The following is a 22,296-nucleotide window of genomic DNA, read 5'->3' as shown; positions in this document are numbered from 1 at the left end:
AGCTTGAATTCATACCGAAAGCATTCCCTAGCATAAAAAATGATATGCTGGGGAAAATTCATGCAAGTTTATCTACAAAATGCAAGCTCAGACTTTTAGATTTAGATACAAATGTTGAGACTTTCAGATACCTTTATCTCAAAATTATCATTCTTCCTTGGTCCTGATAACCAGAAAACATTAACAAACTGCTAAAAGTTTCAACTTAGAAAGGTAACACCATAATTTCTTTCCTAGTTTAGGAATTAACACATAAGTGGTACTGCAATTTTTAAAGTGAAAAGCAGTTGCTCTTGCTCTTTCTTGGGTCTTCATGAATCATAAAAACCTCTCTTAAGAAAGAGAGTCCGAGGGAAAAGGTCTCTTTCTCCTCTCAAGCAAGCGGTCTCAAGTTATTACTAATGTGAATGACACCTGCAGGCACTGTTCTGCAAGGTGCTTTTTCTTACAGTCTCACATGAAACACGTCATTGTGCACATGGATTGGCTCTTTCAGGTGCAAAACAGCATAAATGTCACCACACAAACACAGCCTTAATCTAATTGGGGCAGACAGGTGTCTGCACATTGCCATGTGCGCACAAGAGAGCCAACAGGACTAGCAATGCAAATAGGAAAGCAAAAGCCCGTCACCTTCAACTCACCACGCCTACATACTACTTTATAAATCCAAGCTTGTCCCCACCCCAAACTGATTTTAGGAGATCCTTTTATTTGTCTTCTCGAAACATAAATATTTAGCAACACATCTCATCTTATATTTGCTGAGTTCAGCTTGGTGACAGGTAGAAATCTGAATTGGCTTTTTGGTTGTTTTTCAATAACATATTGTTTGACCTCTAATCTGGGTTTTAATCTGTTTCGGTAGCAGATTCAAGGCATTTCCCAAATGTTTCCAATGACACAATGGGGCTTGTTTGGCATCCAGAAGACATGCTTATAACAGGACATTTGGACTCCTTGTGTAGTTGTTTACTTCCTGGGCTCATTGACCTTGTCTTCGCTGGAGATGTCTGTTGATCTATGTCCCATATTTTTAAATATTTGTGATGTATCTGTAAGACAAAGCAAAAGTGCTCAAAGCAGTACACAGCACTCTAAGAAATGAATGTATCAGGTATGTTTCAGGAGAGCAAATAAACAACCTTTATCATAGCTAAATCCAAAACACTTCAGGATTAAGTTAGGATTAGCCAAGGGATGATCTGAAATAGACCAATGAATTGTCCGATGGCTACTCCATCCTGCACAGATGAGACCGTGAAACTTCCCAGAAACCAGTGCTTTTCTGAGCCTTGACAAGGGCTGTGGAAAGGTTTGTGGAGGAACTTTTAGCTTTGTAATTTAGCAAGAGATGTGAATGCAAGCACTCCTGTGCTCACTCTTAAACTTAATTAAGTATTTACCTGCTGCTAAACTGGTCCATGACAACAGATCTAGGTGCCTGAAATCAGTTGTTACAGAGACAACATCTTCCATACATCATTTATGAAATGTATCTGTACGATTCATCACTAAGAAGTTTCACAGATATTCACTTGCAAGTGGTCACTAATATGAACATGCAAGATCCAGTGCAAAGTTCAGTTCAGAGTTTTTTTTTATTAAAACACCTTTTCACATTCCCTATAGTAACACACTTGTATGGACACTTGTGGGATGCTAGAATGAACATCTTTCAACAGAATTCAGTCATTTGTGAAAGGCTTATGATACAAAAAACATTTGCATAGGGAACAATAAATTAGAAATACTAGCCAGTAACTTGAGCTTGAAAATTTAAAAGTTTGGAATGAAGATATAAAACCTTTTTGTATTTCTTGCTGATTTTGTGCCTTTGATGCAATGCTTTAAGCAGTAACTATATATGTATATACACATCCATGTCTTCTCTTTCTAATTAAAATGAGAACCTTCTTACCTGTGGCCCAGATCTTGTAGTAATTTAATCTGCAGTAAGAAAAGGAGAGCAATTGCAGTGTCAGAGACCAGCTTCTTAAAAGATGTTAAAGGACAGTACTTTTTGTTTTTCTGTTAAACTAATGCAACTGAAAAAAACATGGGCTTCAGAGATTAGATCCAGGTCCAGAACTGGATCCAAGATAATCATTTATCATACTATAGAGAAGAGGAATAGGTATGGAGTTCCGTAGTGGACAAGCTGGGAACAAGTATAACTTTAGATCTCTCCTAAAATCCCAGGAATAAGCATTACACATAACTGTTTTTTCAGATACAAACTCACCGACCTCGGTGTAGTATCCACCCACTCAAGATGTTTATTTTGCATCATCCAAAATAAGCATGATTAGCAATCATTCCTTGAAGAACCATCATAGCAAACTAACCAACAACATCAGAACTTTTAGAAGGAAAAAGCAGTTTAGCAAAGAATAAAGAATATTTGTGTCTCTACTGAGAGAAGCACTTGGTAAAGTACTGAATCTCTGAACAATTATTCAAGTTTTTAGAGAGCCCAGAGCTCGCTCTTCTGTTAGGCCCTAATTGCAGCGTAGCATCCAAATGAGCTATAAATTAGCTGGCTCCAAGACTGGTAGCAGTCCAGCTGCTGCAGCACAGGGAGTTCAGCACAAGATGCAAGATCACATTGAAGTACATACATGGCTGGGCAGGTTGTGCTGAGCTCTGTTCTGCCACAGTAGAGTGTTACTGATTACCAAGTTAGCTAGTTTAAAGCAAGCTTAGATATTTCTACATTCTATTAGCATCACAGTAGTTACTGCACTGCAGAAATGTACTTTCTCAGCCATAGTTTCCCCTTTTATTTCCTCAGAGCGTGATGAATTGGGAGGCTAGAAAGACAAAATTTCATTAGCAGGGGAAATTAAAGATGGGAACCCAGGTCAGTGGTTTCCTGAGCCACTTTCCTATGAGATTTTTTTTGCATTTTTTTCCATTAAATGCTTTAGGAATATCTCTTTTGTTCCCCCTGAGGAAATAAATTTTGTAAAGAAGAGCCTGGCAAACTCATAAGTAAGTGCTGCAGAGCTTTTGAAACAGTTGCAACATCTTCCATCTCGGCTTGTTTTCTTCTCCCAGATGATGTTTGAGATGAGTACTCTAGGTAGCATCAGGATGCCCTTGTATTCTCTGTTGGCAACAAGACCAAAAAGAGAAAAAAAAAATGTACGAATGTAATGAATGTAAATAGCCCCCTGCCCTCCCCTCTCCTTTTTGATCAATACAAAAACTTAAAATAAAATAATATCTTCCTTAGACCACTGTACAATGAACTAATAAATATGCACAGTTCCCTGGGGAGATATTAGCATTATCTTCATCAGATAAAAAAGGAGATAAGACAATTGGGGATTTGGGTTAACAATCGAAGAGTGGAGTGCAATACTGTAAATCAGCAACATCTGTAACTGCGTGTTTACTGATAAAAGTCAGATTCTTATGGAACTTGCTGGTACTGAATGGATCTGAAAGTCAGTTCCTTTGTTTACAAGTAGATGCCCAGTTACCACAATTAGGCCCTGATCTTCAGTTACACAGGAACAAAAAAAACTTTCCCAAGAAGCATCTGAGTAGATTAACAGAGAGCAATGCGTCATCCAATTTCTACTATATATTTCTACTCCATATTTCTACTCCTTCCAGTAGGCTATCTGCTCAGTACACACTGAGGAGAGAGAAACCTGGCACCGAGAACCACAAGAGGCAGTATGCAGTTGGAGGAGTCCTCTATACCAACCAGAGGGAAAGGTCAAGGAGAGATCCCAAACTTTATAGACTTTATGTTACATGACAGAAATAATTCTGTCCACCGAGGATTCACAACTGTCAGGTCTTTCCTGACATCAGTTGCCATAGCAAGTCTTCCTCCCACAAATATCTGCTAAGAGTACGTGATGGCCTCTAACCTAATAGTTTAGTCTGTCAGCACTGAGGCGCCTCATTCCTTTTGTGGACTTACCCCCAAAGGATTTGCCCCATGAGTCAGAGGCAGGAATTCCTGGTTTATAATTCAGTGTTTATTTCAGAGTATCACCTTGTTTTTCATATCCTGACTGCCTGAAATGCCCCCCAGTTTTAAATTGACACATCCTTCATCCTCATTTCCTGTCTGGAGCTATTGTGCCATGTTACTGTCCACAGTTAAACACGTGCCAGATCCCCCTTCCAAGGGGGTTGTGCGAGCAACATGTCCTAGGTTGTGCTACGTTGTGCCAGCAACATGAAGCAATTTCTTTACTGCAGAAAATTTACAAAATGAATTTGGGATCACTTGAGTAAGATGAGAAAGTAGCTGAAAACAAACACATTTCTGCAAATAGATTTAAATTTTACGTGTTTCCATCACAGAGGGTACACTCTGAGGCCGTACAAATAGGTGGCTAACAGTACACCGTGTTCCAACTGAGGCTGCCAGTCCTCATATACTCCTTGGACAGACTCAAACAAACAAACAAACACACAGAGGCAATACGGGAGGAGAGATATGAAGTCAGAATGTACCGCTGAGGTAAATTTGACACAATACCAATTAGTATTTGGCGAAGTGGCTATCTCATTGTTAAGATATTTCCTTCAATATGTTTTCAGAAACTGGGACCATTAAATAACTCAGAAAGATTGCCAGCTCTGATTTCAGGAAGGAAACCTCCTCCCAGTTCCTCTCTAAGTAATTCATTTCTTTTGCAAATACTTCCTATGGATGGCGTTTAAGATACAAATTCTTGAAACACAGGAGAAAGAGAGAAGAACACCCACCCCAAAACTGTGGGTTCATTTCTAAATGTCCCAAAAGTCCAAGACATTCAGGTTCATGTTACCCTGGATGGCAAATCAGTCAGGACTACATTGCAATTAGACCTTTAGACAACTCAAATAATTCAGAATTTAACTAATTGTTTTTCTAATGCACCACTTTTCTTAACATAATGCAAACACTAATGATTCTGTGTAATACAACACTTACTGTTAGTAAACAATATTTACTGTCTGAGCCCTGAGCTCAATTTTATAATGGTCTCTCAGGGAAGATGAAGCAAAGTTCCTAAATTTCCATCCTGGATTATATTTACTCTGACAGAAACTATAGAGAGGCAAAGGGATGGGAGCAAGGCTAGCACTTATTATTAAAATGATTTTCTTCATCTTTCCTTCCCACTGTGTAGTACTCTGATCTGGCTGTGACTTCAGGAAGATCACTGCAGAACTGAGTAAGTTAACAGAAATTATCTGAGGAGCAGAACCCACATTGTTGTCTGAACATAGCAAGTGAAAGAGACAGTGGGATCTGGTGTTGAGACTCCACCATAATTACTGAAGCAAAAATGTTGCATGTCCTCCTGTCTCTTAGCAAAACACGGCTGTCTCTGTTGCTGTGCCTTTTGTCCCATAAACCCTTCTGGAATACCTGTTACTGCTTAGACAGAGGCAAATTCTACAAGTTTTTTGATATGTCACTATAGGTAAGTAATCCATCTGGCATGTCATGCCATGAGGATATCTGCTGGCCAGGCTAGCACCTGAAGGCCTCCTTCCACTCACAAATTAGGGGAGTAGCAGACCAAAAGCAGCTGCACCTCTGAGCCAAATATTTCAGCTGGCTGTAAAGAAGCAGAACAGCTGGGGAGGAAGTTTAAGCCACTTGATCACTTTATGAGGAGCATTTTCCTTTTCTTGAGTAGGACCAACAACTCCTCGTTTGGACCAAACCTCAGTTATGCACTGAGTGAAAATGAGCTACAGTGAACTGTTACTACATTAAGTACATGAAAAGTATCTGAAGAGGAGACTGTTACAGATGTGAAGACTATTTCTAGGAAAACTTGGATAAGATGTGCAAGTGTTCTATGCTGGCTTCTTTGGTCTGTTTCCGAAAACGAGGTTAGTTTTACAGAGAATCTAAGTTTATTACTCTCCTACTGTTAACAACAATTTATACAGACAACACAAAGAAGACTGCCCTCCTTTGACACTTTTTCCCCTTAGAATCTAAGGGGGAGAGAGGGGGGCAACCAACCCCTCCCACTCCCAGAACAGACACCAGATATCTGTCACAGCTACTCTTGACCATTTTTCCTTTTGTGTTGGACAGGGACAAACTTTCTTCTGTGTGACTTTCCAAGGAATGCCTGGTATAACACAGAGGAGGGTTTAGCTCAATTTATTTTTAGAAAATTGAGAGCAAAGAATAAAAACAAACCTTTAAACTAAGAGAGACAATGATATTATAAACCCCATTGGCCTGTTAATATGTCTGTTTATTGTAACACAATCTGTGACCTTCAGTGCTCTGCCAGTGTCTGTAAATAATACAATGGACTGCTTTTTTATCCCAGGGGGATATGAGTGCTGATGGAGACTTTCAAAATTCAAATGGATGCCATAAGCTGACGCAGACTGTGCTATTGTGATTCTTATTTATGAGTCTTTCTCTTTTTTCTTTTTAAGTAAAGTTCCAAAGTCACAAAGCAGATGGCAAAAAATCCTACCACAAAAAAAACCAAACAAACAACCTTCTAAACCCTGGTTGGAGGTTGGATTGATAGCTTATCTAACATTCATAGAAGTATTCCTGAAATGTATGTTCCTGAATCAGATTTCTTGAGAGCAGAAGAACAGCTTGTTCAAGTCATTGTCTTTTTTTTTTTTTTTTAATTTCTATTTTTTCACTGACTTCTTAGTCCTATAAAGCTGTTCAGCATATTATACTTCCGCCTGCAGAACCACTGTAAAACCCCTAAAATTTTAGCTGAGCTCCTCCACATATGGTACCGTTCTCACCTCTCAGAAAAACATAGCTGTGACATATCTATGTACTCTGAAGTAAAAACTTGCTTGCCTACAAAATTTCATACAGTGTCTTAGTTTTCACCACCAGCCCACAGAGTCATCCCATTTGTTGTGTCAGTGCATGAAAATGAACCCAGAAGGAAACACTCCGTGAATGTAAGTGACTTCTTCCCCAAGTGATCAGACATTCCTCCTTAGTTTAACTTTTATTTTCACATTTTAGGAAGGACCTCACTTTTCCGGATATCCCAATCATAGAATGAATGTGTGTGCATGTGAACAAACACACCCTGAGGGGATTCACTGACACCAAAAACACTACAGATATTACAAATGGAACTAGAACAGTGTCTCTCTCACTATATATATATATATATATATATATATATATATATCAGTGATATGTTAACCAGCTTAGCAGGCTTCTATATCTGAATCTTGAGTGCCTCAGTTCCATCAGGACCCTGAAGCAAGCATCAGCCATCCCCAACCTTGTGCCATTCTGTCAGCATGAATATTTATGGCACATATCCAAAGTTATGCAGGTGTGTAACACAAACTCTTGGAAAATCAGTATTTGTCATTTACCTCCCGTGACCAGCACTACCAAACACCAGTCAGTTCCACAGGCTTTTATATTGATCATCCTATACAGTAGTACTGAAAGCCTGACAAGTAAGAATATTTATGAGGGGATTGCCCAGTAGCTGTCCAGTAGAGGTTCTGAACAACTACAACAAAAAATTAAATGTAGCAACACTAAAATGTGGAACTCCATCTCATTAGATACACAATAATCTCAACCCAACTTTCCTAGCTTTATTTGCTTACACAAAAATGCATACTTACAGAATGCCTGTTTTCCATAGAATCTGCAAAACAAAATTCAATGTGTAAATAATTAAGTAGCACATTGAGGAGTGATCAGTTTCAGCAAACAGCCTGTTATGTTTAATATAAATTTGTTTGTTCATCTTGCAATGATGTAAAACTGTTACCTTCAATTAAGGTTCAAATTCAGTGAAGAGAAGTTGTGTCAAGAGATCTAACATTCAAAGCAGAGGGTATGGACTGGGCTCTGGGTTAATCTTAATAGTGTTTTTTTTTTCTTCTTTTTGTTTGTTTGTTTGTTTTGTTTTGGTTTTGTGTTTTTTTTTTGTTTGTTTGTTTGTTTTGTTTTGTTTTCTATAAATGTGGAGTAATCTCTTTATGCTTCTAAGTATTTTTAAAATAGCAAGTAACAGCATCAGTCCTCCTATAGGCAGACATTCAAAGTTTGAGAATTGCTCTGAAATAAATATAAGGATATCACAAAAAAATACTACTACTGTAAACAGACCTTAAGAAACTCCCTTGGCAGCCAGCACAAGGAACAAGTAAACTGAATAAGGTGAAATTAACTTTGCAGATAACAATGCTTAAGTCTCTTTCTCTTGCCTTTGTGTTTGCAACCATGTACATTTATGTGCAGGTAAGCTCATACTGTTTCTACCATCGGCATTTTTATTACATGCCTGTGATTCGTCTTCACTGAAAGCAACATCATGAACACAGTATGCAATCAGGGTGCAATTTCTGGAGTGCAGAGAAACACATTACCTGAATGTTGCTTTCACAGTACAGTATGAGTTTTCTTCAAGATAATTCTACCCACGATGTTTAGGCTAACAAAAGGCTAAAAACTCAGGCAACTACAGCACATTATATCAGTGCATAAACTTAATTTCAATATGAAATTGATGGCTATAAGTTTAGCCAGTTTGAAAAGAAAGAAAATAAAAAGTTACATAGGAAACACACAAAGTTTTTTGTGTTCTGCAAGCAGCCAGAAGCGAACAAAAATGCTACTGACCTACTGCTACATCAAAGCTTGACCTTAAGTGGACAAAACTATATGTAAGGTTTATGAAGTAAAGTATTAATGAGCTGCAGTTTAGCCCTCTGTGACAATGTATTGTGCTTCCAGGAAGGAGGAAATGAGAAATTCTGTATAAATTCCAAACTTCAAAAAACGGGATGTTTACTACTCCAAAGCTACTAGGTCACAATGACAGATAACCTCACCTTCTTGTAATCTGTCACCCAGATTCAACACGCTGTGTTTTTCTAGCTAAGGACCATATCTCTACCAGGAAGATGTCACACTATGTGTCCTTTAAAAGTACTGCTAGAAGGCCATATGATTTCTAAAAGGTACCAGTCAGGTAAACCAGCATACATCATCAATGTTTAGGTTTTCTTTATTTAAAAAAATCGTTACCAGCAAACAGCACAATGATGTGGTGCTTATGCTGATTCTTTGCTACATCAATCTTTTCACAACCTTATTTTTTCATTTCTGTTAGAAATATGAAGTTAATTTTACTTGAAGCAAACTGATTTTACTGTGATGAAAGAGAACATAGATTTTTTTCAAACAATACCTGACTTTCCCCTACTAACAATAACAGGGAAATAGAGATAAGCTGGATTCTAGTCATACACAGAAAATCTGGTCAAGTTTCTTTAGCAGGGCAAATAAGGAGTTGCATATTTTGTTAAGAGAAACAGAGATAAATGACCTGAAGAGCCAGTGCTGCTGACTTCGAAAAGATTTCAAAGTATAGGTGCTTTATGGATTTCTGATGGATTTAAATTCTTGCTGTTGCTTTTAGTTGATGGGGCTTAAAATTCAAATAACATATTTTTACAGAAGAATACATTACTGGCAGTAATTTAAGGCAGTGTCATCCTCATCTAGTCTGACCTTTCTTATTGCTAGATGCTATGGAGAAGAGAACATAGGCCTGAGCAGTTGTAATTTACAATCCATCTCAAGCCCATCTCCAACACTGGTGAAAACTAAGATGCTGGAATACCAGCAGAAGCAGCTGAACTACAGGCACATACTATATTCTGCCAAGTCTTTCATTGGAGTAGTAGCTTCTAACAGGGAATCTTGGCAGGCAGTTTTGGGAATAGATCTTGCACAGGGGCTTGCATGCAATTGTGCTTTGTATTTCAGGTTCAACCAAGGTTAGAAGTTCCCTGCACATTTGTGTCTTAGTGAAACCACCTGGCTTTGCCTAACTTTTGGCTGAAGCCAGAGTCAGCATTTGGCTCTGGAATCAATGTCTCAGATTGAAGCTTTGGTCTAGCATGTCTTAGAACCTAAAGATACACTGAGTTTTTATTTTGGAGAAGAGAGAGAATATTTGCATGATCTCAGACTGCATGGAACTGAGCATGTGCTCATAAAACCTGACTTTTGAATAATGTCATGAATCTCCTGACCTTGTAAGTTTTCTCTATGCTGGAAAAGGCTTTCAGTGGGAACTTTTAGCTAAGTACAGAGATATTAAGCCCTAGGCTCAGTAGCAGGAAAGTATTGCAGCAGATTTCCTGATTGCTGGGACTGATTTTTAATAGTTTGTTCCAAAGCACTGGATGCAATGGAGATTTCTCATGCCTCTTTCCACTGGGATATATTTATTTTTCCATAGTACATTGTTGGTTGCAATAGGATTTTTAGAATTTCCTGTCTCGTCACTGCAGCTGCCTCCAAGTAACCAGTTCACTTTTCCAGACTTAGCAGCATGAAGGCTAGCACTGCATTTTGTTCACTAGATTTCCATTTTCCTGATGAGAAGTTAGGAAGAGAGAGAGAGCAGTTATCTTGCAATAAGCCACTATGAGTTCAACTCAGTGCACATCAAGATCAGTGCAAAGACTATCACTGGCTTCTGTGAGCTTTGGATCTAATGCACAGCAAAGGCTGAGTTCACCAAAGGAGCAAGGATTTACTAATACAGTGCATTCCCCAGGGAGTGCCCTGGAAAACATAAGGAGATCTGTGAAACACAATTGGCTCATCTTCTTAGAAACGTGATCAAAACTGTGCTACCCCAAGAACTGGGACCAGTGCTGCGAGAAGGGGTGGAGCTGCGAGAAAGAACCAGTATGGAGTTGCCTGGACTTCCTGCCCATACAGCCTCATGGGAGGATGAAAGGTGCGATGAAAGTAAATCATGCTTCTAAAGAGCCTCCACCCTCCCAGCCAAACTTAGCGTCTGACACATCCTGACCCCTCCCTCAGAACAGCACCAGCTGCCAGCCTGGCCTGCTGGGACTCAGGCACAGGCAAAGTAGGCAGCAGGGCCACATTTTATCACTCTTGGCAGTCTGATGATTGAGACAATTGTCTGTTTTGCTTAAGTCTCAGACTGCCGCTGTTCTGAACAAAAGAAAATAGCTGTGGGACTTGGCTGGAAATTCCCCAGACTCCCAATATACTTTGACCTTTTCATAGGGCAGCCAGAGAAAGCAGTATTTTAAGGAAATTAGCTTATTTTGATAGATGTGAAGGACTCCTAGGCAAAGGTGCTATTGACCTGATACTAATTGTGAGCATTCCTCACAGTTTGGACTTAAGGACTGATTTAAAGCTGAGGCATTTCGTATTTTCTGTAAAATCTGAAAAATTAAGAGGAAAAGTAATTTGGCTCAGTCACAAATAATTGCATCAGACATAACAACTACTGATACCTCTTCAGCTTCTTCTGTAATGGACACAATTTCTGAAACGCACAGGCAACTCCTTGAAAAGACATATCTGTTTATGAAGCACTTGATTAATTTTAATTTAACAAACTGAAACCACAAAAGTGATTTACAAGCAAATATTGGGAAAAAAAAAAAAAAAAAAAAAAAAAAAAAAAAAAAAAAAACGTTTTTAGGTCTTGGGTGTTATATCTATCAAACTGTGTAGCCAACACCAATTCCCCAATTCATATAATTTTCCTAGAGGTTGCATTTGTCTGAACCTTTAACTTCCTGAAGGAGATTGTACTCTCAGGCATTTGCTCAAAAATCTCAAAGAATAATCAAACATAGTGAAACATAAAGGTAAACCCCCTTCTGCAAGCACTAGTAATGTTCAATATCTTTCAGAATTGACCATTAATATACTTCCATGAATATATTCATGTACTTATTAAGATTTATTTCTTAAGGATCCTCCACTGCATTTATACTTTTCTACCTTGCAGTCAGATTTGATCAAAAGTCAAAGCAAACTTTACATTTAAATAGACTGGAGCAAAGCTATCCAAAGCAACTGCATAGCTATGTGATGCACTGCTTATCTATTTGATACACTTTTCCTGTGTATCAGTCAGGAAAAACAGACGTGATTAAAACAATAAACGGTTACTATGTTTCCAAGAATAACCAAAACTGTAGAATGTTATGCATAAAAGAGCAGGTGGACTGCAAGATTAAGGGCTGTTTGCATATCATTTGGCTAATTTAGACCAGTCTTTCAATCATATCTCATTTTATTGCAGTTCCCACATTACAGCAAGTAAAGTTTAATAAGTGCTTTGAATTACAGCTCCACCATACCATCCTTTGAGGTTACACTGCAACTCACAGAACATCCTTCTAATATCTAACACTCCATTTTGTCAAAAATAGGAATAGTGAGAGGCATAATACTCAGCTTCACACCTCAGCAGAAGGCAAGCAAGGGGTTACGCAGTCAGCTTCTGTAGCTTGTTACAGGTCTAATCTATGCTCACTGGAAAACTTTTCAGAATATTAGTGGCTTTTGGGCTTAGGCCTGAAATGAGTTGTTTTTTTCCTTATGATGCTGCCAGGCAATTCTGCATGAAGAGCCTAAGGCTGTTCTTCGATGTTTTTACTTTTAACTGCAAGGCTGTGAAAAATTAGTACAATGTATAGGTTCAGCACCAAGGCAGAAGTTCAGGATTCTGAAATTCTGTTCCCAGTGTTGTCACTGTCTGAACACATTACCTTAAAACAAGTGACCTAATCTCTGTGTTTATTCAGCTGTAAAATGAAGATAAAACTGACTTGGAAGTCCTCACAAGGAAAAATTCAGTTATGTTTTGTAACATACTTGGAGACCCTCACATGAAAAGTTCCTTAGAAAGGGAATATTGTGTTGGAGGGAGTGGGACATGCCTTATAAAACAGAAAATAATAGCAAATTAAAGCACAAAGATCAAAAATTAAATATAGTATACAACAAAACCACTTGATAACATGGATGGGGAGAAAAAGTGAAGAGTTTACAGCCCAAACCTAGACTTTCTAATACAAAGAGAGTAAAGGAAATCCTTTCTCATTTAGTCTTTGACAAACTATTAAGAAACCAACTGTGTCTGAACTCATTGCTACCAGAGCACTTATAGATGGTAACTACTGGTAACTGCTAATGCCCCCATACAACATAATGCCCAAAGTCTTTGTTACAGGAGGTAACACATGTAGGGCAGAGTGGCTGGCATATCTGAGACAATTTTGATGGTGCTTAAAACAAATGAGTAACAACCCATGCTACTAAAGTGATCTTACTGCTTTAGAGGTTTTTAGAGTTTACTGTTGTAGACTTCACAGATATTTGCTGGGGTCATGCCCAAACACAGTGTAATATTTTATAATGCAGAGCAAACATGGTTGAACACTTCTTCAACAAGTTGAAGAGTCCAACAAGTTGAACACTTCAACCAGGACGAAGCGTTCATTTGCAGTTTGAGATGGGTTTGAATCACAACATAGCCTCCTAGTCCCTAATGGGGTATGTTCACCTCCAGATTCACATCCTGACACAAGGCCAAGCTTATGCAATGCTGATGAAGTAGATGTTACAAATGAAGTAGATGTTACAAATATTAATCTCACTGCATTGAATATCATTGGTTTATGAGAAAATATGAGGGTGTTATACAGTTTATCAACACCTGTGATTTGTTAGCTGCTATTTGGAATGTTCTAATGTGACCTGGATTGCTTTTTAAGGCATTTATCTTCTATTCAGTCACAAATTTAACTCTAATATCTATACAAATGCTTCCTTTGTGTGTTTATTTTTTCACTAGCTTACTTACCATTATTAGCTTTTCTGATTTCACTATAAACTGTTTCAGTCCCCTTCTGTACAGGAGCTGGAAAATGTATTGGCACAGAATCAATTTCTTTTCTTTTTTGTGTTTGCCTTACGAAAAGCTCCTTAAACAAACAGAACACACTGTTTTACTTTCAGAGGAAATAGTTACATAAGCAGCAATCAGCCTGTGGAGCCTGTAAGAAAAAACAGCTATACCCCCTCCCCCAAATCCAGTCCATATGGTTCTGAGAGGGAAATGTCTCACCTGCTACATATAAAATGATGACCAATATAACCTTCCATTTCAAAAAAATAACATTCTAATGATCTTCTTGACTTTGTTATTACTTTATTTTTACAAAAACATCTAACACTAGAGAAGAGTTTCTCAGGATCACTTAAAAGAGTTTCTTCAATTTGTTTTATGTTTTTAGGGATCCCAGACCTGACGAGATCTATAATTTGGAAGGCTAACTATGCCTGATTTTGGCAACTAACCTGATTAAATCTTAGAGTCACAAAACCAATCTATTTTGCTGTTCTTTGAGAAATATTTCAGAAGAACATCCACAGATTTCACACTTCACATCTTCTATTTAGGTGCTAACTAGGAAGTGTCTCCTCTCAGTTCCTCACTACATCAGAACTCTTCCATTGCTGTGCTGAGATCAGGTGGACATAGCAGAGTAAAGGCTGAAAAGGCTTGTGCAAAGACAGAAGGTAATAAGAAAATGCAGAAAGAAAAGATTTATGCCTCTAACGACACAACTGGGAACACAAATGCAGTGTTAGTCTTAGCCATCCATTTTTCACACCCGCGGGGTTGCAAGCTCTGTAAACTTCTGTTTCTCTATGAGGTGGAAAGCAAAAAGCTTCTTTTTTTTTTTTTTTTTTTTCCCTCCCTATTTGACATCTGTGAAAACCTACCCACAGAGTTTTGATACCACATGTTATAACTATAGACAGTTACCACAGTAGGGAAGGGCAAAGCCTTGGCCAAAGGCCTGAAAAGCTGAAGAACTCAGTTTCTCTACAGCTAGTGTAAATGCAGCTCTGGCAAGTAAAAGATTTGAGCAATTTCCTTGCTTTCTTGCATAGTTTAGATTAGTATTAAAGCAAACTGCTCCAGAAAATTGTATGCTTAAAATTATTTTCTTCTGTTGGTATAAAAGGCCATCCTGCCTGCATGAGCTTAGGAGCTTGCTGTCTGAGGATCACAAAGCATTTTAGAAACATTCATTAATTTCATTTGAACTGAGTGATTTGGAAAATCTCAGAATTCTATCAATATCTCCTCTGATTTCTGAGTATCTTCACTGAAGTTAGACTCTTTGTTTTGTTTTTTAGATCTTCACTAAGTTAGATTTTTCTGTGTGAAGTAAAAAATAAAAATAAAATGAAGATGGTTGTATCCTGTCTGCTAGAAAATGGAAAGAGAATTCACATTTCTGGATACAAAGTCCTGCATATTAGTTATAAAAAACTCTTGAAGAATTCAGGCATATTGATCTGCAGCCAGACTAAAAATAAGGACTGTTACTGTTCTGCATTGCTCTGAAGAACCTCAGTTGTTCTGGCACTACATTCTAATTTTCTAAAGCTAATTTAATTTTTGTTAATTCTGTTAAGTGTCCATTAAAAGTTGGGACCTAATACAACAGAATCAAGATGGAAAACTACTATTAATTTCAACAGTAGGAGCTACATTTCACAAAGCACCTAATCACAGCGTTCACACTGCAGTTTTAGCATGAATGTTCTTTGCAAAATAGTCTGAAGATCATGAAATGCTTATCCTATACTTATGGACTATTGCTTAAATGCTCAATACAAATTTCCAGTGAAGCAAGACGTATTCTTTTAAGAATTTTAATGAAAGGTAGCTCGTTTCATTTGGAACACAATTTTTAACAGACTGCAATCCCAAATATACTCCTGTTGACTCTGAGAAGATTTGGTGGGAGGCATTTCCTTAGCTTTTTGTTTTGAAAATTCATTACGTTGAATTGTGAATTAATGACAGTGCCCATGTTACTTTCTTTGCTAATCTTCCAAAAGTTGTCTCAGCGCTTGGAGAAATTACTTTCATGATTTGACATTTTGTTCCCACTGACTTTTATAATGTTGCCACCGTGCAGATGACTAACCAGCTACAGAAGTAAAAGCAGCAGCATGTTATTATCCATGATTAGCAGTTTCTCCCTTCTCACTGTATGGATATTTTTTGATCTTACTTTAGTGCTGACATTTGGTTTAGCTCATATTAATAATAAAAGGTCTAAATCATTTGCCATCTTTCTATACAACTAAGCTTTAGAAAAGGTAAGTATTATATTTTTGTGAGGCATATAACCTCCATAAATATTCAATTTAATCATTCTTGAGAATGACTGCCTCTTTAAATATCAAATTAACAATCAACTACAACTACCCCAAATAAAAGTTGGCTTGTGAAGCTCCAGCTCTACCCCATATTTGAGGTAGCCTCTTCACCCCTACTTAGAAAGTAGGTATCAAGTTATTCCCATGTAGACTTTCAAAACAAAGCAGCAAAACTTTGTACTTAACAAGCTTACCACCATGCATAACATTGTAATGAACCCTGTTCTTTTTTGCTTACCACAGAACCACAGCGCATACCAAGTTTTTGATGCACTAGCCTATTCACTGTAACACTGTGTTAAAAATCATTTTATAAATGGCCAGCTACTGCAGACGTGGCTGAAGAAAACAGGGTGAAAACTACAACTGCTTTAAAATGTATTAGTCCTTTACCCGCTAACACAAAGAGTACATCCTTCTACAACTACATGAACTTGTTCTGAGGTGGCATTCAGTTATTCCTGATTTTAAAAAGCTACCCAAAGACTATTGTTACAGCTTACATATTGCACTCTTCTTTCACACGATACACAAAATCTGATTCTCCTACTCTTCAGATTAGTATCACCATTGACAACAGTGGCAGGAGGAACAAACAGACAGATAAAATAAAATGAAGCTAGTCCTGAGTGATCAAAGAAATCAGGGGTTCTCAAAAGGCAGAAGGAACCAGACTATACATGCAGTCTGTTGGATGAGACTTGCATGCCCAGAGAAAAGACAAGTGTGCTATACTTTGTCTTCATTCATAAAACAGGTGATATCAGAACAGAATTGGGATTTGGAGCTAGATGATCATTTCGAAGGTCTGTTCCCTAACAAGGACTGATCATAGCCCACAGAGAGATATAAGTATTTCAATTTGAAATAAAACTCATGCAATAACACCAACATGATAAAAGCACCAGTGGCAGTCTTATGGCTGTTAGTTTTGTGGGTGTGCTTGATTACTACAAGGGTATATAATGAAACAGATTTTTGCTTGTCCTTTCCCAAAAAATAGTCTCATACTCTCCTCATTGCTAAAGGCAATGCAGAACTGAAAGAATTAAACTTGCAGCTTGGTTTCATATAACGCCTTTCATTTAAACAGCAACCTTATGATGCTCTGAAAGATTAATGCATTAAATGTTTGCAGTGCAGTTGCCATTTATGTGACCAAAGTATGCATTCACTTGTGTACTGGGTGCAACACAAGAAATTGATTAGGGAGCTATAACATCTCAATGTATTTGAAGCGTGGTTCAGCCTTACAGAATAAATTAACATTCTGTATGTCATACATAGGTCTGTAACACGAGTCACCATTTAGTTAGAATAGTCTGATCTAATTTATACACTCTCTTTTAAACATTATTTTGCAATTTAACTGGATTCAGCTATGATGGAAGTCTACATAGCACAGACACTTATTACTCAGTCTGGTATACTCGAATCTCAGAAATGAGATGAAAAGCCTATTTTTAGAGATGCTGGTCTTGCATTTAATAGGATTTTTCATTTAAATTGCGATACATTAGTATATCTTTACCATTCTACATTGTACAACGCACACTCAGAAAACATTTGGAACAATTAAGTATTAGCCCTATTCTGAGAAAGAGTACAGCTGTGATATCTAAGTGCAAAACTTAGCAGAGGTGAATAAATAGCATGCTTAGAATACAGGGAAAACTCTGTGATGAATGATACCAGCATGTCAGAAAAGAGCAAAAGAACAGGAGGACTGGCTTTAGCAAGAGAGCTTTGATGCCAAGCATGAAGAGCGAGCACTTTGACCAAACACCTGTATTACTAGCTAAACAAGCATGCCTTTGGTCTCCGAAATAAGTGATTGTTCTTTCCTATAAGGGAAAAGCAAATTTGTCCATTCCTTCATCGCTTTGCTTCTGATTAAGTTAAAACAAAGAAGCTAAGGTATAGCATAAATGTCTCTGGTGGGTTTTATTCACTCTTAGGTACTTGAAACTTTTTCTAAGTGTCTGAAAGATTTAACAGCTTTCAGCACAGGAGTATAATGATATCACAGTTCTCCAGCTGACACAGATTCAAGTGTGCATTTGATGAATAAATTTTAACGGATTTCTCCGACAAGGTTGCAGAGACACATACCTTAGACTCATGGTATGATTTCTGGATACTGTTGCCATAGAGCTACTGTGAGACATGTGGGCCAAAATTATCTGGGTATCAATATTCTAATTTTTCTGCCTGATGTCTCACAAAACCCAGGATGGTCTCCATCCCTCTCCAGACTAAAAGACTAAGTACACTCTTCTCTCTCCCTTCTCTATCACAAGTGTATTACAGCTTTCATCCTTCAGCCAGTTCCTTTATAAACAAAAGCAATTCCTCTGATTTCTGTTCTCTCTGTTAACCTACCCTGTGGCTAACCTCAAACGGCTGTCAATAACTTTGGACTCTCTAACATGAGCATTCACAGCAGGCTGCTTTCTGCTCAGAGACACAGATCTAACTGGGAGCCCTGCTCTGCAGAGACCTCACATGAACAGGATGGGCAAGTGAACAAGAGGATCCCTGGGGAAGAAGGATTGCAATGAACAAGAGCATGGTTGCCACAGCATCATCTACATTAAGGAACACTATTGGCATGAAACCGTCATGCATGCAAAGCACAACCTGCTCTTACATTCATAGATGCCAATGTCAAACCAGAGTCAGGGAGTAGTAACATGCGTGGAATTAATACCAAATCATAACCATAGATGCCAGACAGTATATTACCTCTGTGAGGATCAAGCGTTGATACTTCAACTTCAGTGTACTCCACCTCAGCACTCTCAAGGTCAGGTCCTGCCCCAAAAATATCAAGAAGATGTTTCTTTGTAGCACTGCATGCTTCACTTGAGCAGTGGGCCTGATCCTACTGCCACTGAAATTAATGGACATGTCCTCATTGACTTTGATAGGTGCAGGATCAGGCCCTATTTACAGCAGACGTGAGTTATCAGAGGTGTAAGGCCTACCTATTCCTAAGGTCCGCCCCTACCTGAGAAGCAGCAGTACAACACAAACCAAAATTCTGAAACTGTGTGATGTGAGAATTGTGCCTAATTCTTACTTTCTATTAAACACCTTCAAAAGTGTCACAACACAAATGGAGTAGGAGATTATCTGGGATTCTCCCCTATCCCTGATGCAGCTACAGGTTCTCTCTCTTCTATGTCTCTCCCTGACATTACTTTTTCTTCCTTTTGCATGGCTGCTGGGGCAGGACACTTCCCACTGTCCACTTTGCTCATGTTTAAAAGCCTTCCCTAAGTCCTTCATGACTACCCTCATCACCTCTCATACTCTCAATTTCTGCTTTGCCACAAAGCAATTTCAGCACTTTTCCCTCGTGTTCTCCATAAAGAGTTTCCCTTCAAGTTCTCCTTAGAATATTTACAATGGCCACCCATCTACCTCCTCAAAATGCTCCTTTCCACAATGCCCACAAAAAGCTTGACAATGATTAGACAGATGATTTACTAAGACTACTGGCTGACCAGTAACTGGATGTAACAGAGACAAGAAACAGCTGTTATTTCCTGCTCTTTTCCTCGGGGTTTTCCTAGATGGATTTCTACTGGATTTCTGAAAAAGTTGGAAAGTCTATGGCAGACTGGAACCCTGCAGAAATGCTTGCAGGTTCTTTAGAACAAAAAGATCTGATGACTAGAACTGTAAAATTTTGGAGCAGCCTTTCAACAGCATTAGTTTTGGAGCAACATTGCAATAGCATTGGTGAGAGAAGGAAAAAAAAAAAAAAGTCAAGAAAAAAAAACCAACTGTTTCAGAAGAAATATTAGTCAATAACAAAGTTTAAATGACATACTTCCTACAATAGGAAAGATTCTTGAGGATCGATACAGCTTTATGTTCCTATGTTCCAGCTGTCTGTGTGTTTGTTTTACATGAGGGTGTCTCTATTTCTAATTCGACTTATTCGGGCCACAATGGGCTAAGTTCCATACACTGACCATAAGCTCTTTCCTCTTGCTTGCTGAAGTAAAAGCTATTGTCATACAAATACAGAATGGTTACTGTTATTTTTAGAATTATATAAATAATAGGCTTCTGTATCTGGTACATAGATCTGCAATAACCTAGTTGGTTTTAACAAAGCTGCCCAATCTGTAGTGGATAAAGATTAAAACCATTTATTTCCCGCACACATGCAGGTTGCTACATCAGAGCTAACTTGATCTAAAACAGGTAGGATAAAAGAAAAAAAAGAAAAAAATATGAAGAAAAAAAAAAAAAAAAAAGGAAAAAAAATAATAATTGAGCTAGAGTTTCCAAAGGTTGGTTCCAAGTTTTTCTGTGAAATTATCCACACATTTAAGCAGTATTCTTTGAATAAATATTTGTCGTGGTTTAACCCAGCTGGCAGCTAAACACCACGCAGCCGTTCGCTCACCCTCCCCCCTCCCTCTCTGGGACGGGGGAGAGAAATGGAAAGTGAAGCCCGTGAGTTGAGATAAAGACAGTTTAATAAGACAGGAAAATAATAATAATAATAATAATAATAATACAATGATGATAATAATACTACTACTAATAATATGTACAAACAAGTGATGCACAATGCAATTGCTCACCACCCGCTGACCGATGCCCAGCTTAACCCCGAGCAGTCCGGCCCCCCTCCCCCGGCTAGCCACCCCTATATATTGTTTAGCATGACGTCAGATGGTATGGAATACCCCTTTGGCTAGTTCGGGTCACCTGTCCTGGGTCTGTCCCCTCCCAGCTCTTACTGCACCCCCAGCCTGCCTGTTGGCAGGACACAGCAAAAGTCTGAGGTGTCCTTGGCTTGGTATAAGCACTGCTCTGCAACAATTAAAACATCGGGGTGTTATCAGCACTCTTCTCATCCTAAGCCAAAACACAGCATTCCACCAGCTACTAGGAAGAAAATTAATTCTGTTCTAACTGAAACCAGGACAATATTTTAAAAACACTGGTCATGAAGAATACAATGTGCTAGATGATAGTAGTTGATGACACCTTTTAATGATTATAGATATTATCCCATGTGGTGTGTCAAGGCATTTGGCAGGTCATGTTATTCTGATTCATAACAGATTATTTTTAGGTTTAACGCTTAAATATTTCAAGATCTGTAGAAAGGAATAAAAGACAGAGAAATAAAATAAGTCTGTAGAAAAAAAAAAAAAAAAAAAAAAACGCTTCTTAATATATGTCATATAGAACTTAAAATTCCTACTATTAGTTAGTTGTAAACTGTCCTCCATCTGAAGGCCTCAAATCCAGCAAAATTAATTACACTTCACAATGATGTTCAGAAATGGGTCCTGTCATTTCCATTCTGCACATGAGGAAAAAGATCTATATTTGTCAGTTTTCTCCACTATCAGAGAGGAGGAGGAAAGACTGAACCTATCAAATCCTCACTGCTGCCACAAGAAAACATTACAGCCTTCAACTGTAAAAAAAAAAAAATAATAATAATAAAAAAAATAGAATCTATTGTTTAAGTTTGAAATTACCTTTATTTTCATCTGTTGATTTCATGTGATTTTCACCATCTTCAATGTAACCTGATCCTAAAATATTCAAGTAAAAGTTGAGCTGAGAAAATATTTATTAAAGCCAATCAAATGAATGAGTTAAACAGCTGCAGTTCGTATTGCCATTGTTTATTTACATAGAGAAATTCTACTTTTAGATTCACATCTAAAAGACAGTCACGCAACAAAGGTGAGTAGGACTTCTTAAATAATCAGGTTAAAAAAAAAAAAAAAAAAAAAAAAACAGGATAACTTTGCTCATAGCAGGTACTCTAAACAACACGTCCCCCTATTTCATGAAGTGCACTGAGATCCAGGAAAGAAAGTGACCAGTAAGGGCAAGTTAACATTGCTATGTTGCTGCCAGACTGTGGGAGCACATGCCACAACTCAAATTTGCTCTCTGAACTCATTTTTTGCATCTGTCAGAAATCTGTCAAAATGAGGAAGTAATTCTCTTTTACCATCATTTTCCATCTGTAGTATTGGTAACTGATTGCCTGGTAGAAGTGCCTGAGCAGATTTATAAACAAGTCTTTGTATAAGACATGCTCATAAAAAGCTATGCAAATTCAAAATGATAGAAGACACTTTGGAGGATGTTATTGTGATTATAGGATTACCAAAAATTTGGCCCCCATCTAAACTACAACCATGCAAGTCCAGATCTTAGAATAAATATTTAATTAGGTCATTAGGTCAATTTACTACTAGTTTTAC

At 38.0% G+C, this 22,296-nt stretch overlaps 1 protein-coding gene across 11 annotated transcripts in view; it reads right to left on the bottom strand.

Moving 5' to 3' along the window:
• Positions 1-388: 388 nt before the first annotated feature.
• Positions 389-22,296, bottom strand: part of PECAM1 (platelet and endothelial cell adhesion molecule 1) — a 45,251-nt gene continuing 23,343 nt past the window's right edge. For 5 of the 11 annotated variants that reach the window (XM_032199524.1, XM_032199525.1, XM_032199533.1 and 2 more), the window contains 5 exons: positions 21,556-21,612; positions 18,785-18,853; positions 13,659-13,715; positions 7,618-7,640; positions 2,257-3,111 (listed from right to left, as the gene is read on the bottom strand). In XM_032199524.1, coding sequence (XP_032055415.1) covers positions 3,082-3,111; positions 7,618-7,640; positions 13,659-13,715; positions 18,785-18,853; positions 21,556-21,612 — 236 coding nt within the window. In that variant the 3' untranslated portion in view covers positions 2,257-3,081. Of the gene's footprint in view, positions 1,951-2,256; positions 3,112-7,617; positions 7,641-13,658; positions 13,716-18,784; positions 18,854-20,972; positions 21,166-21,555; positions 21,613-22,296 lie in introns of those variants that run through there. The other 6 variants (XM_032199531.1, XM_032199528.1, XM_032199530.1 and 3 more) reach the window with 6 other exon arrangements.

The sequence above is a fragment of the Aythya fuligula genome, chromosome 18 (genome assembly GCF_009819795.1).
Source record: "Aythya fuligula isolate bAytFul2 chromosome 18, bAytFul2.pri, whole genome shotgun sequence".
Lineage (NCBI taxonomy): Eukaryota > Metazoa > Chordata > Aves > Anseriformes > Anatidae > Aythya > Aythya fuligula.
The sequence above is the reverse complement of the archived record's forward strand: the minus strand, read 5'-3'. Positions and strand labels throughout refer to the sequence as shown.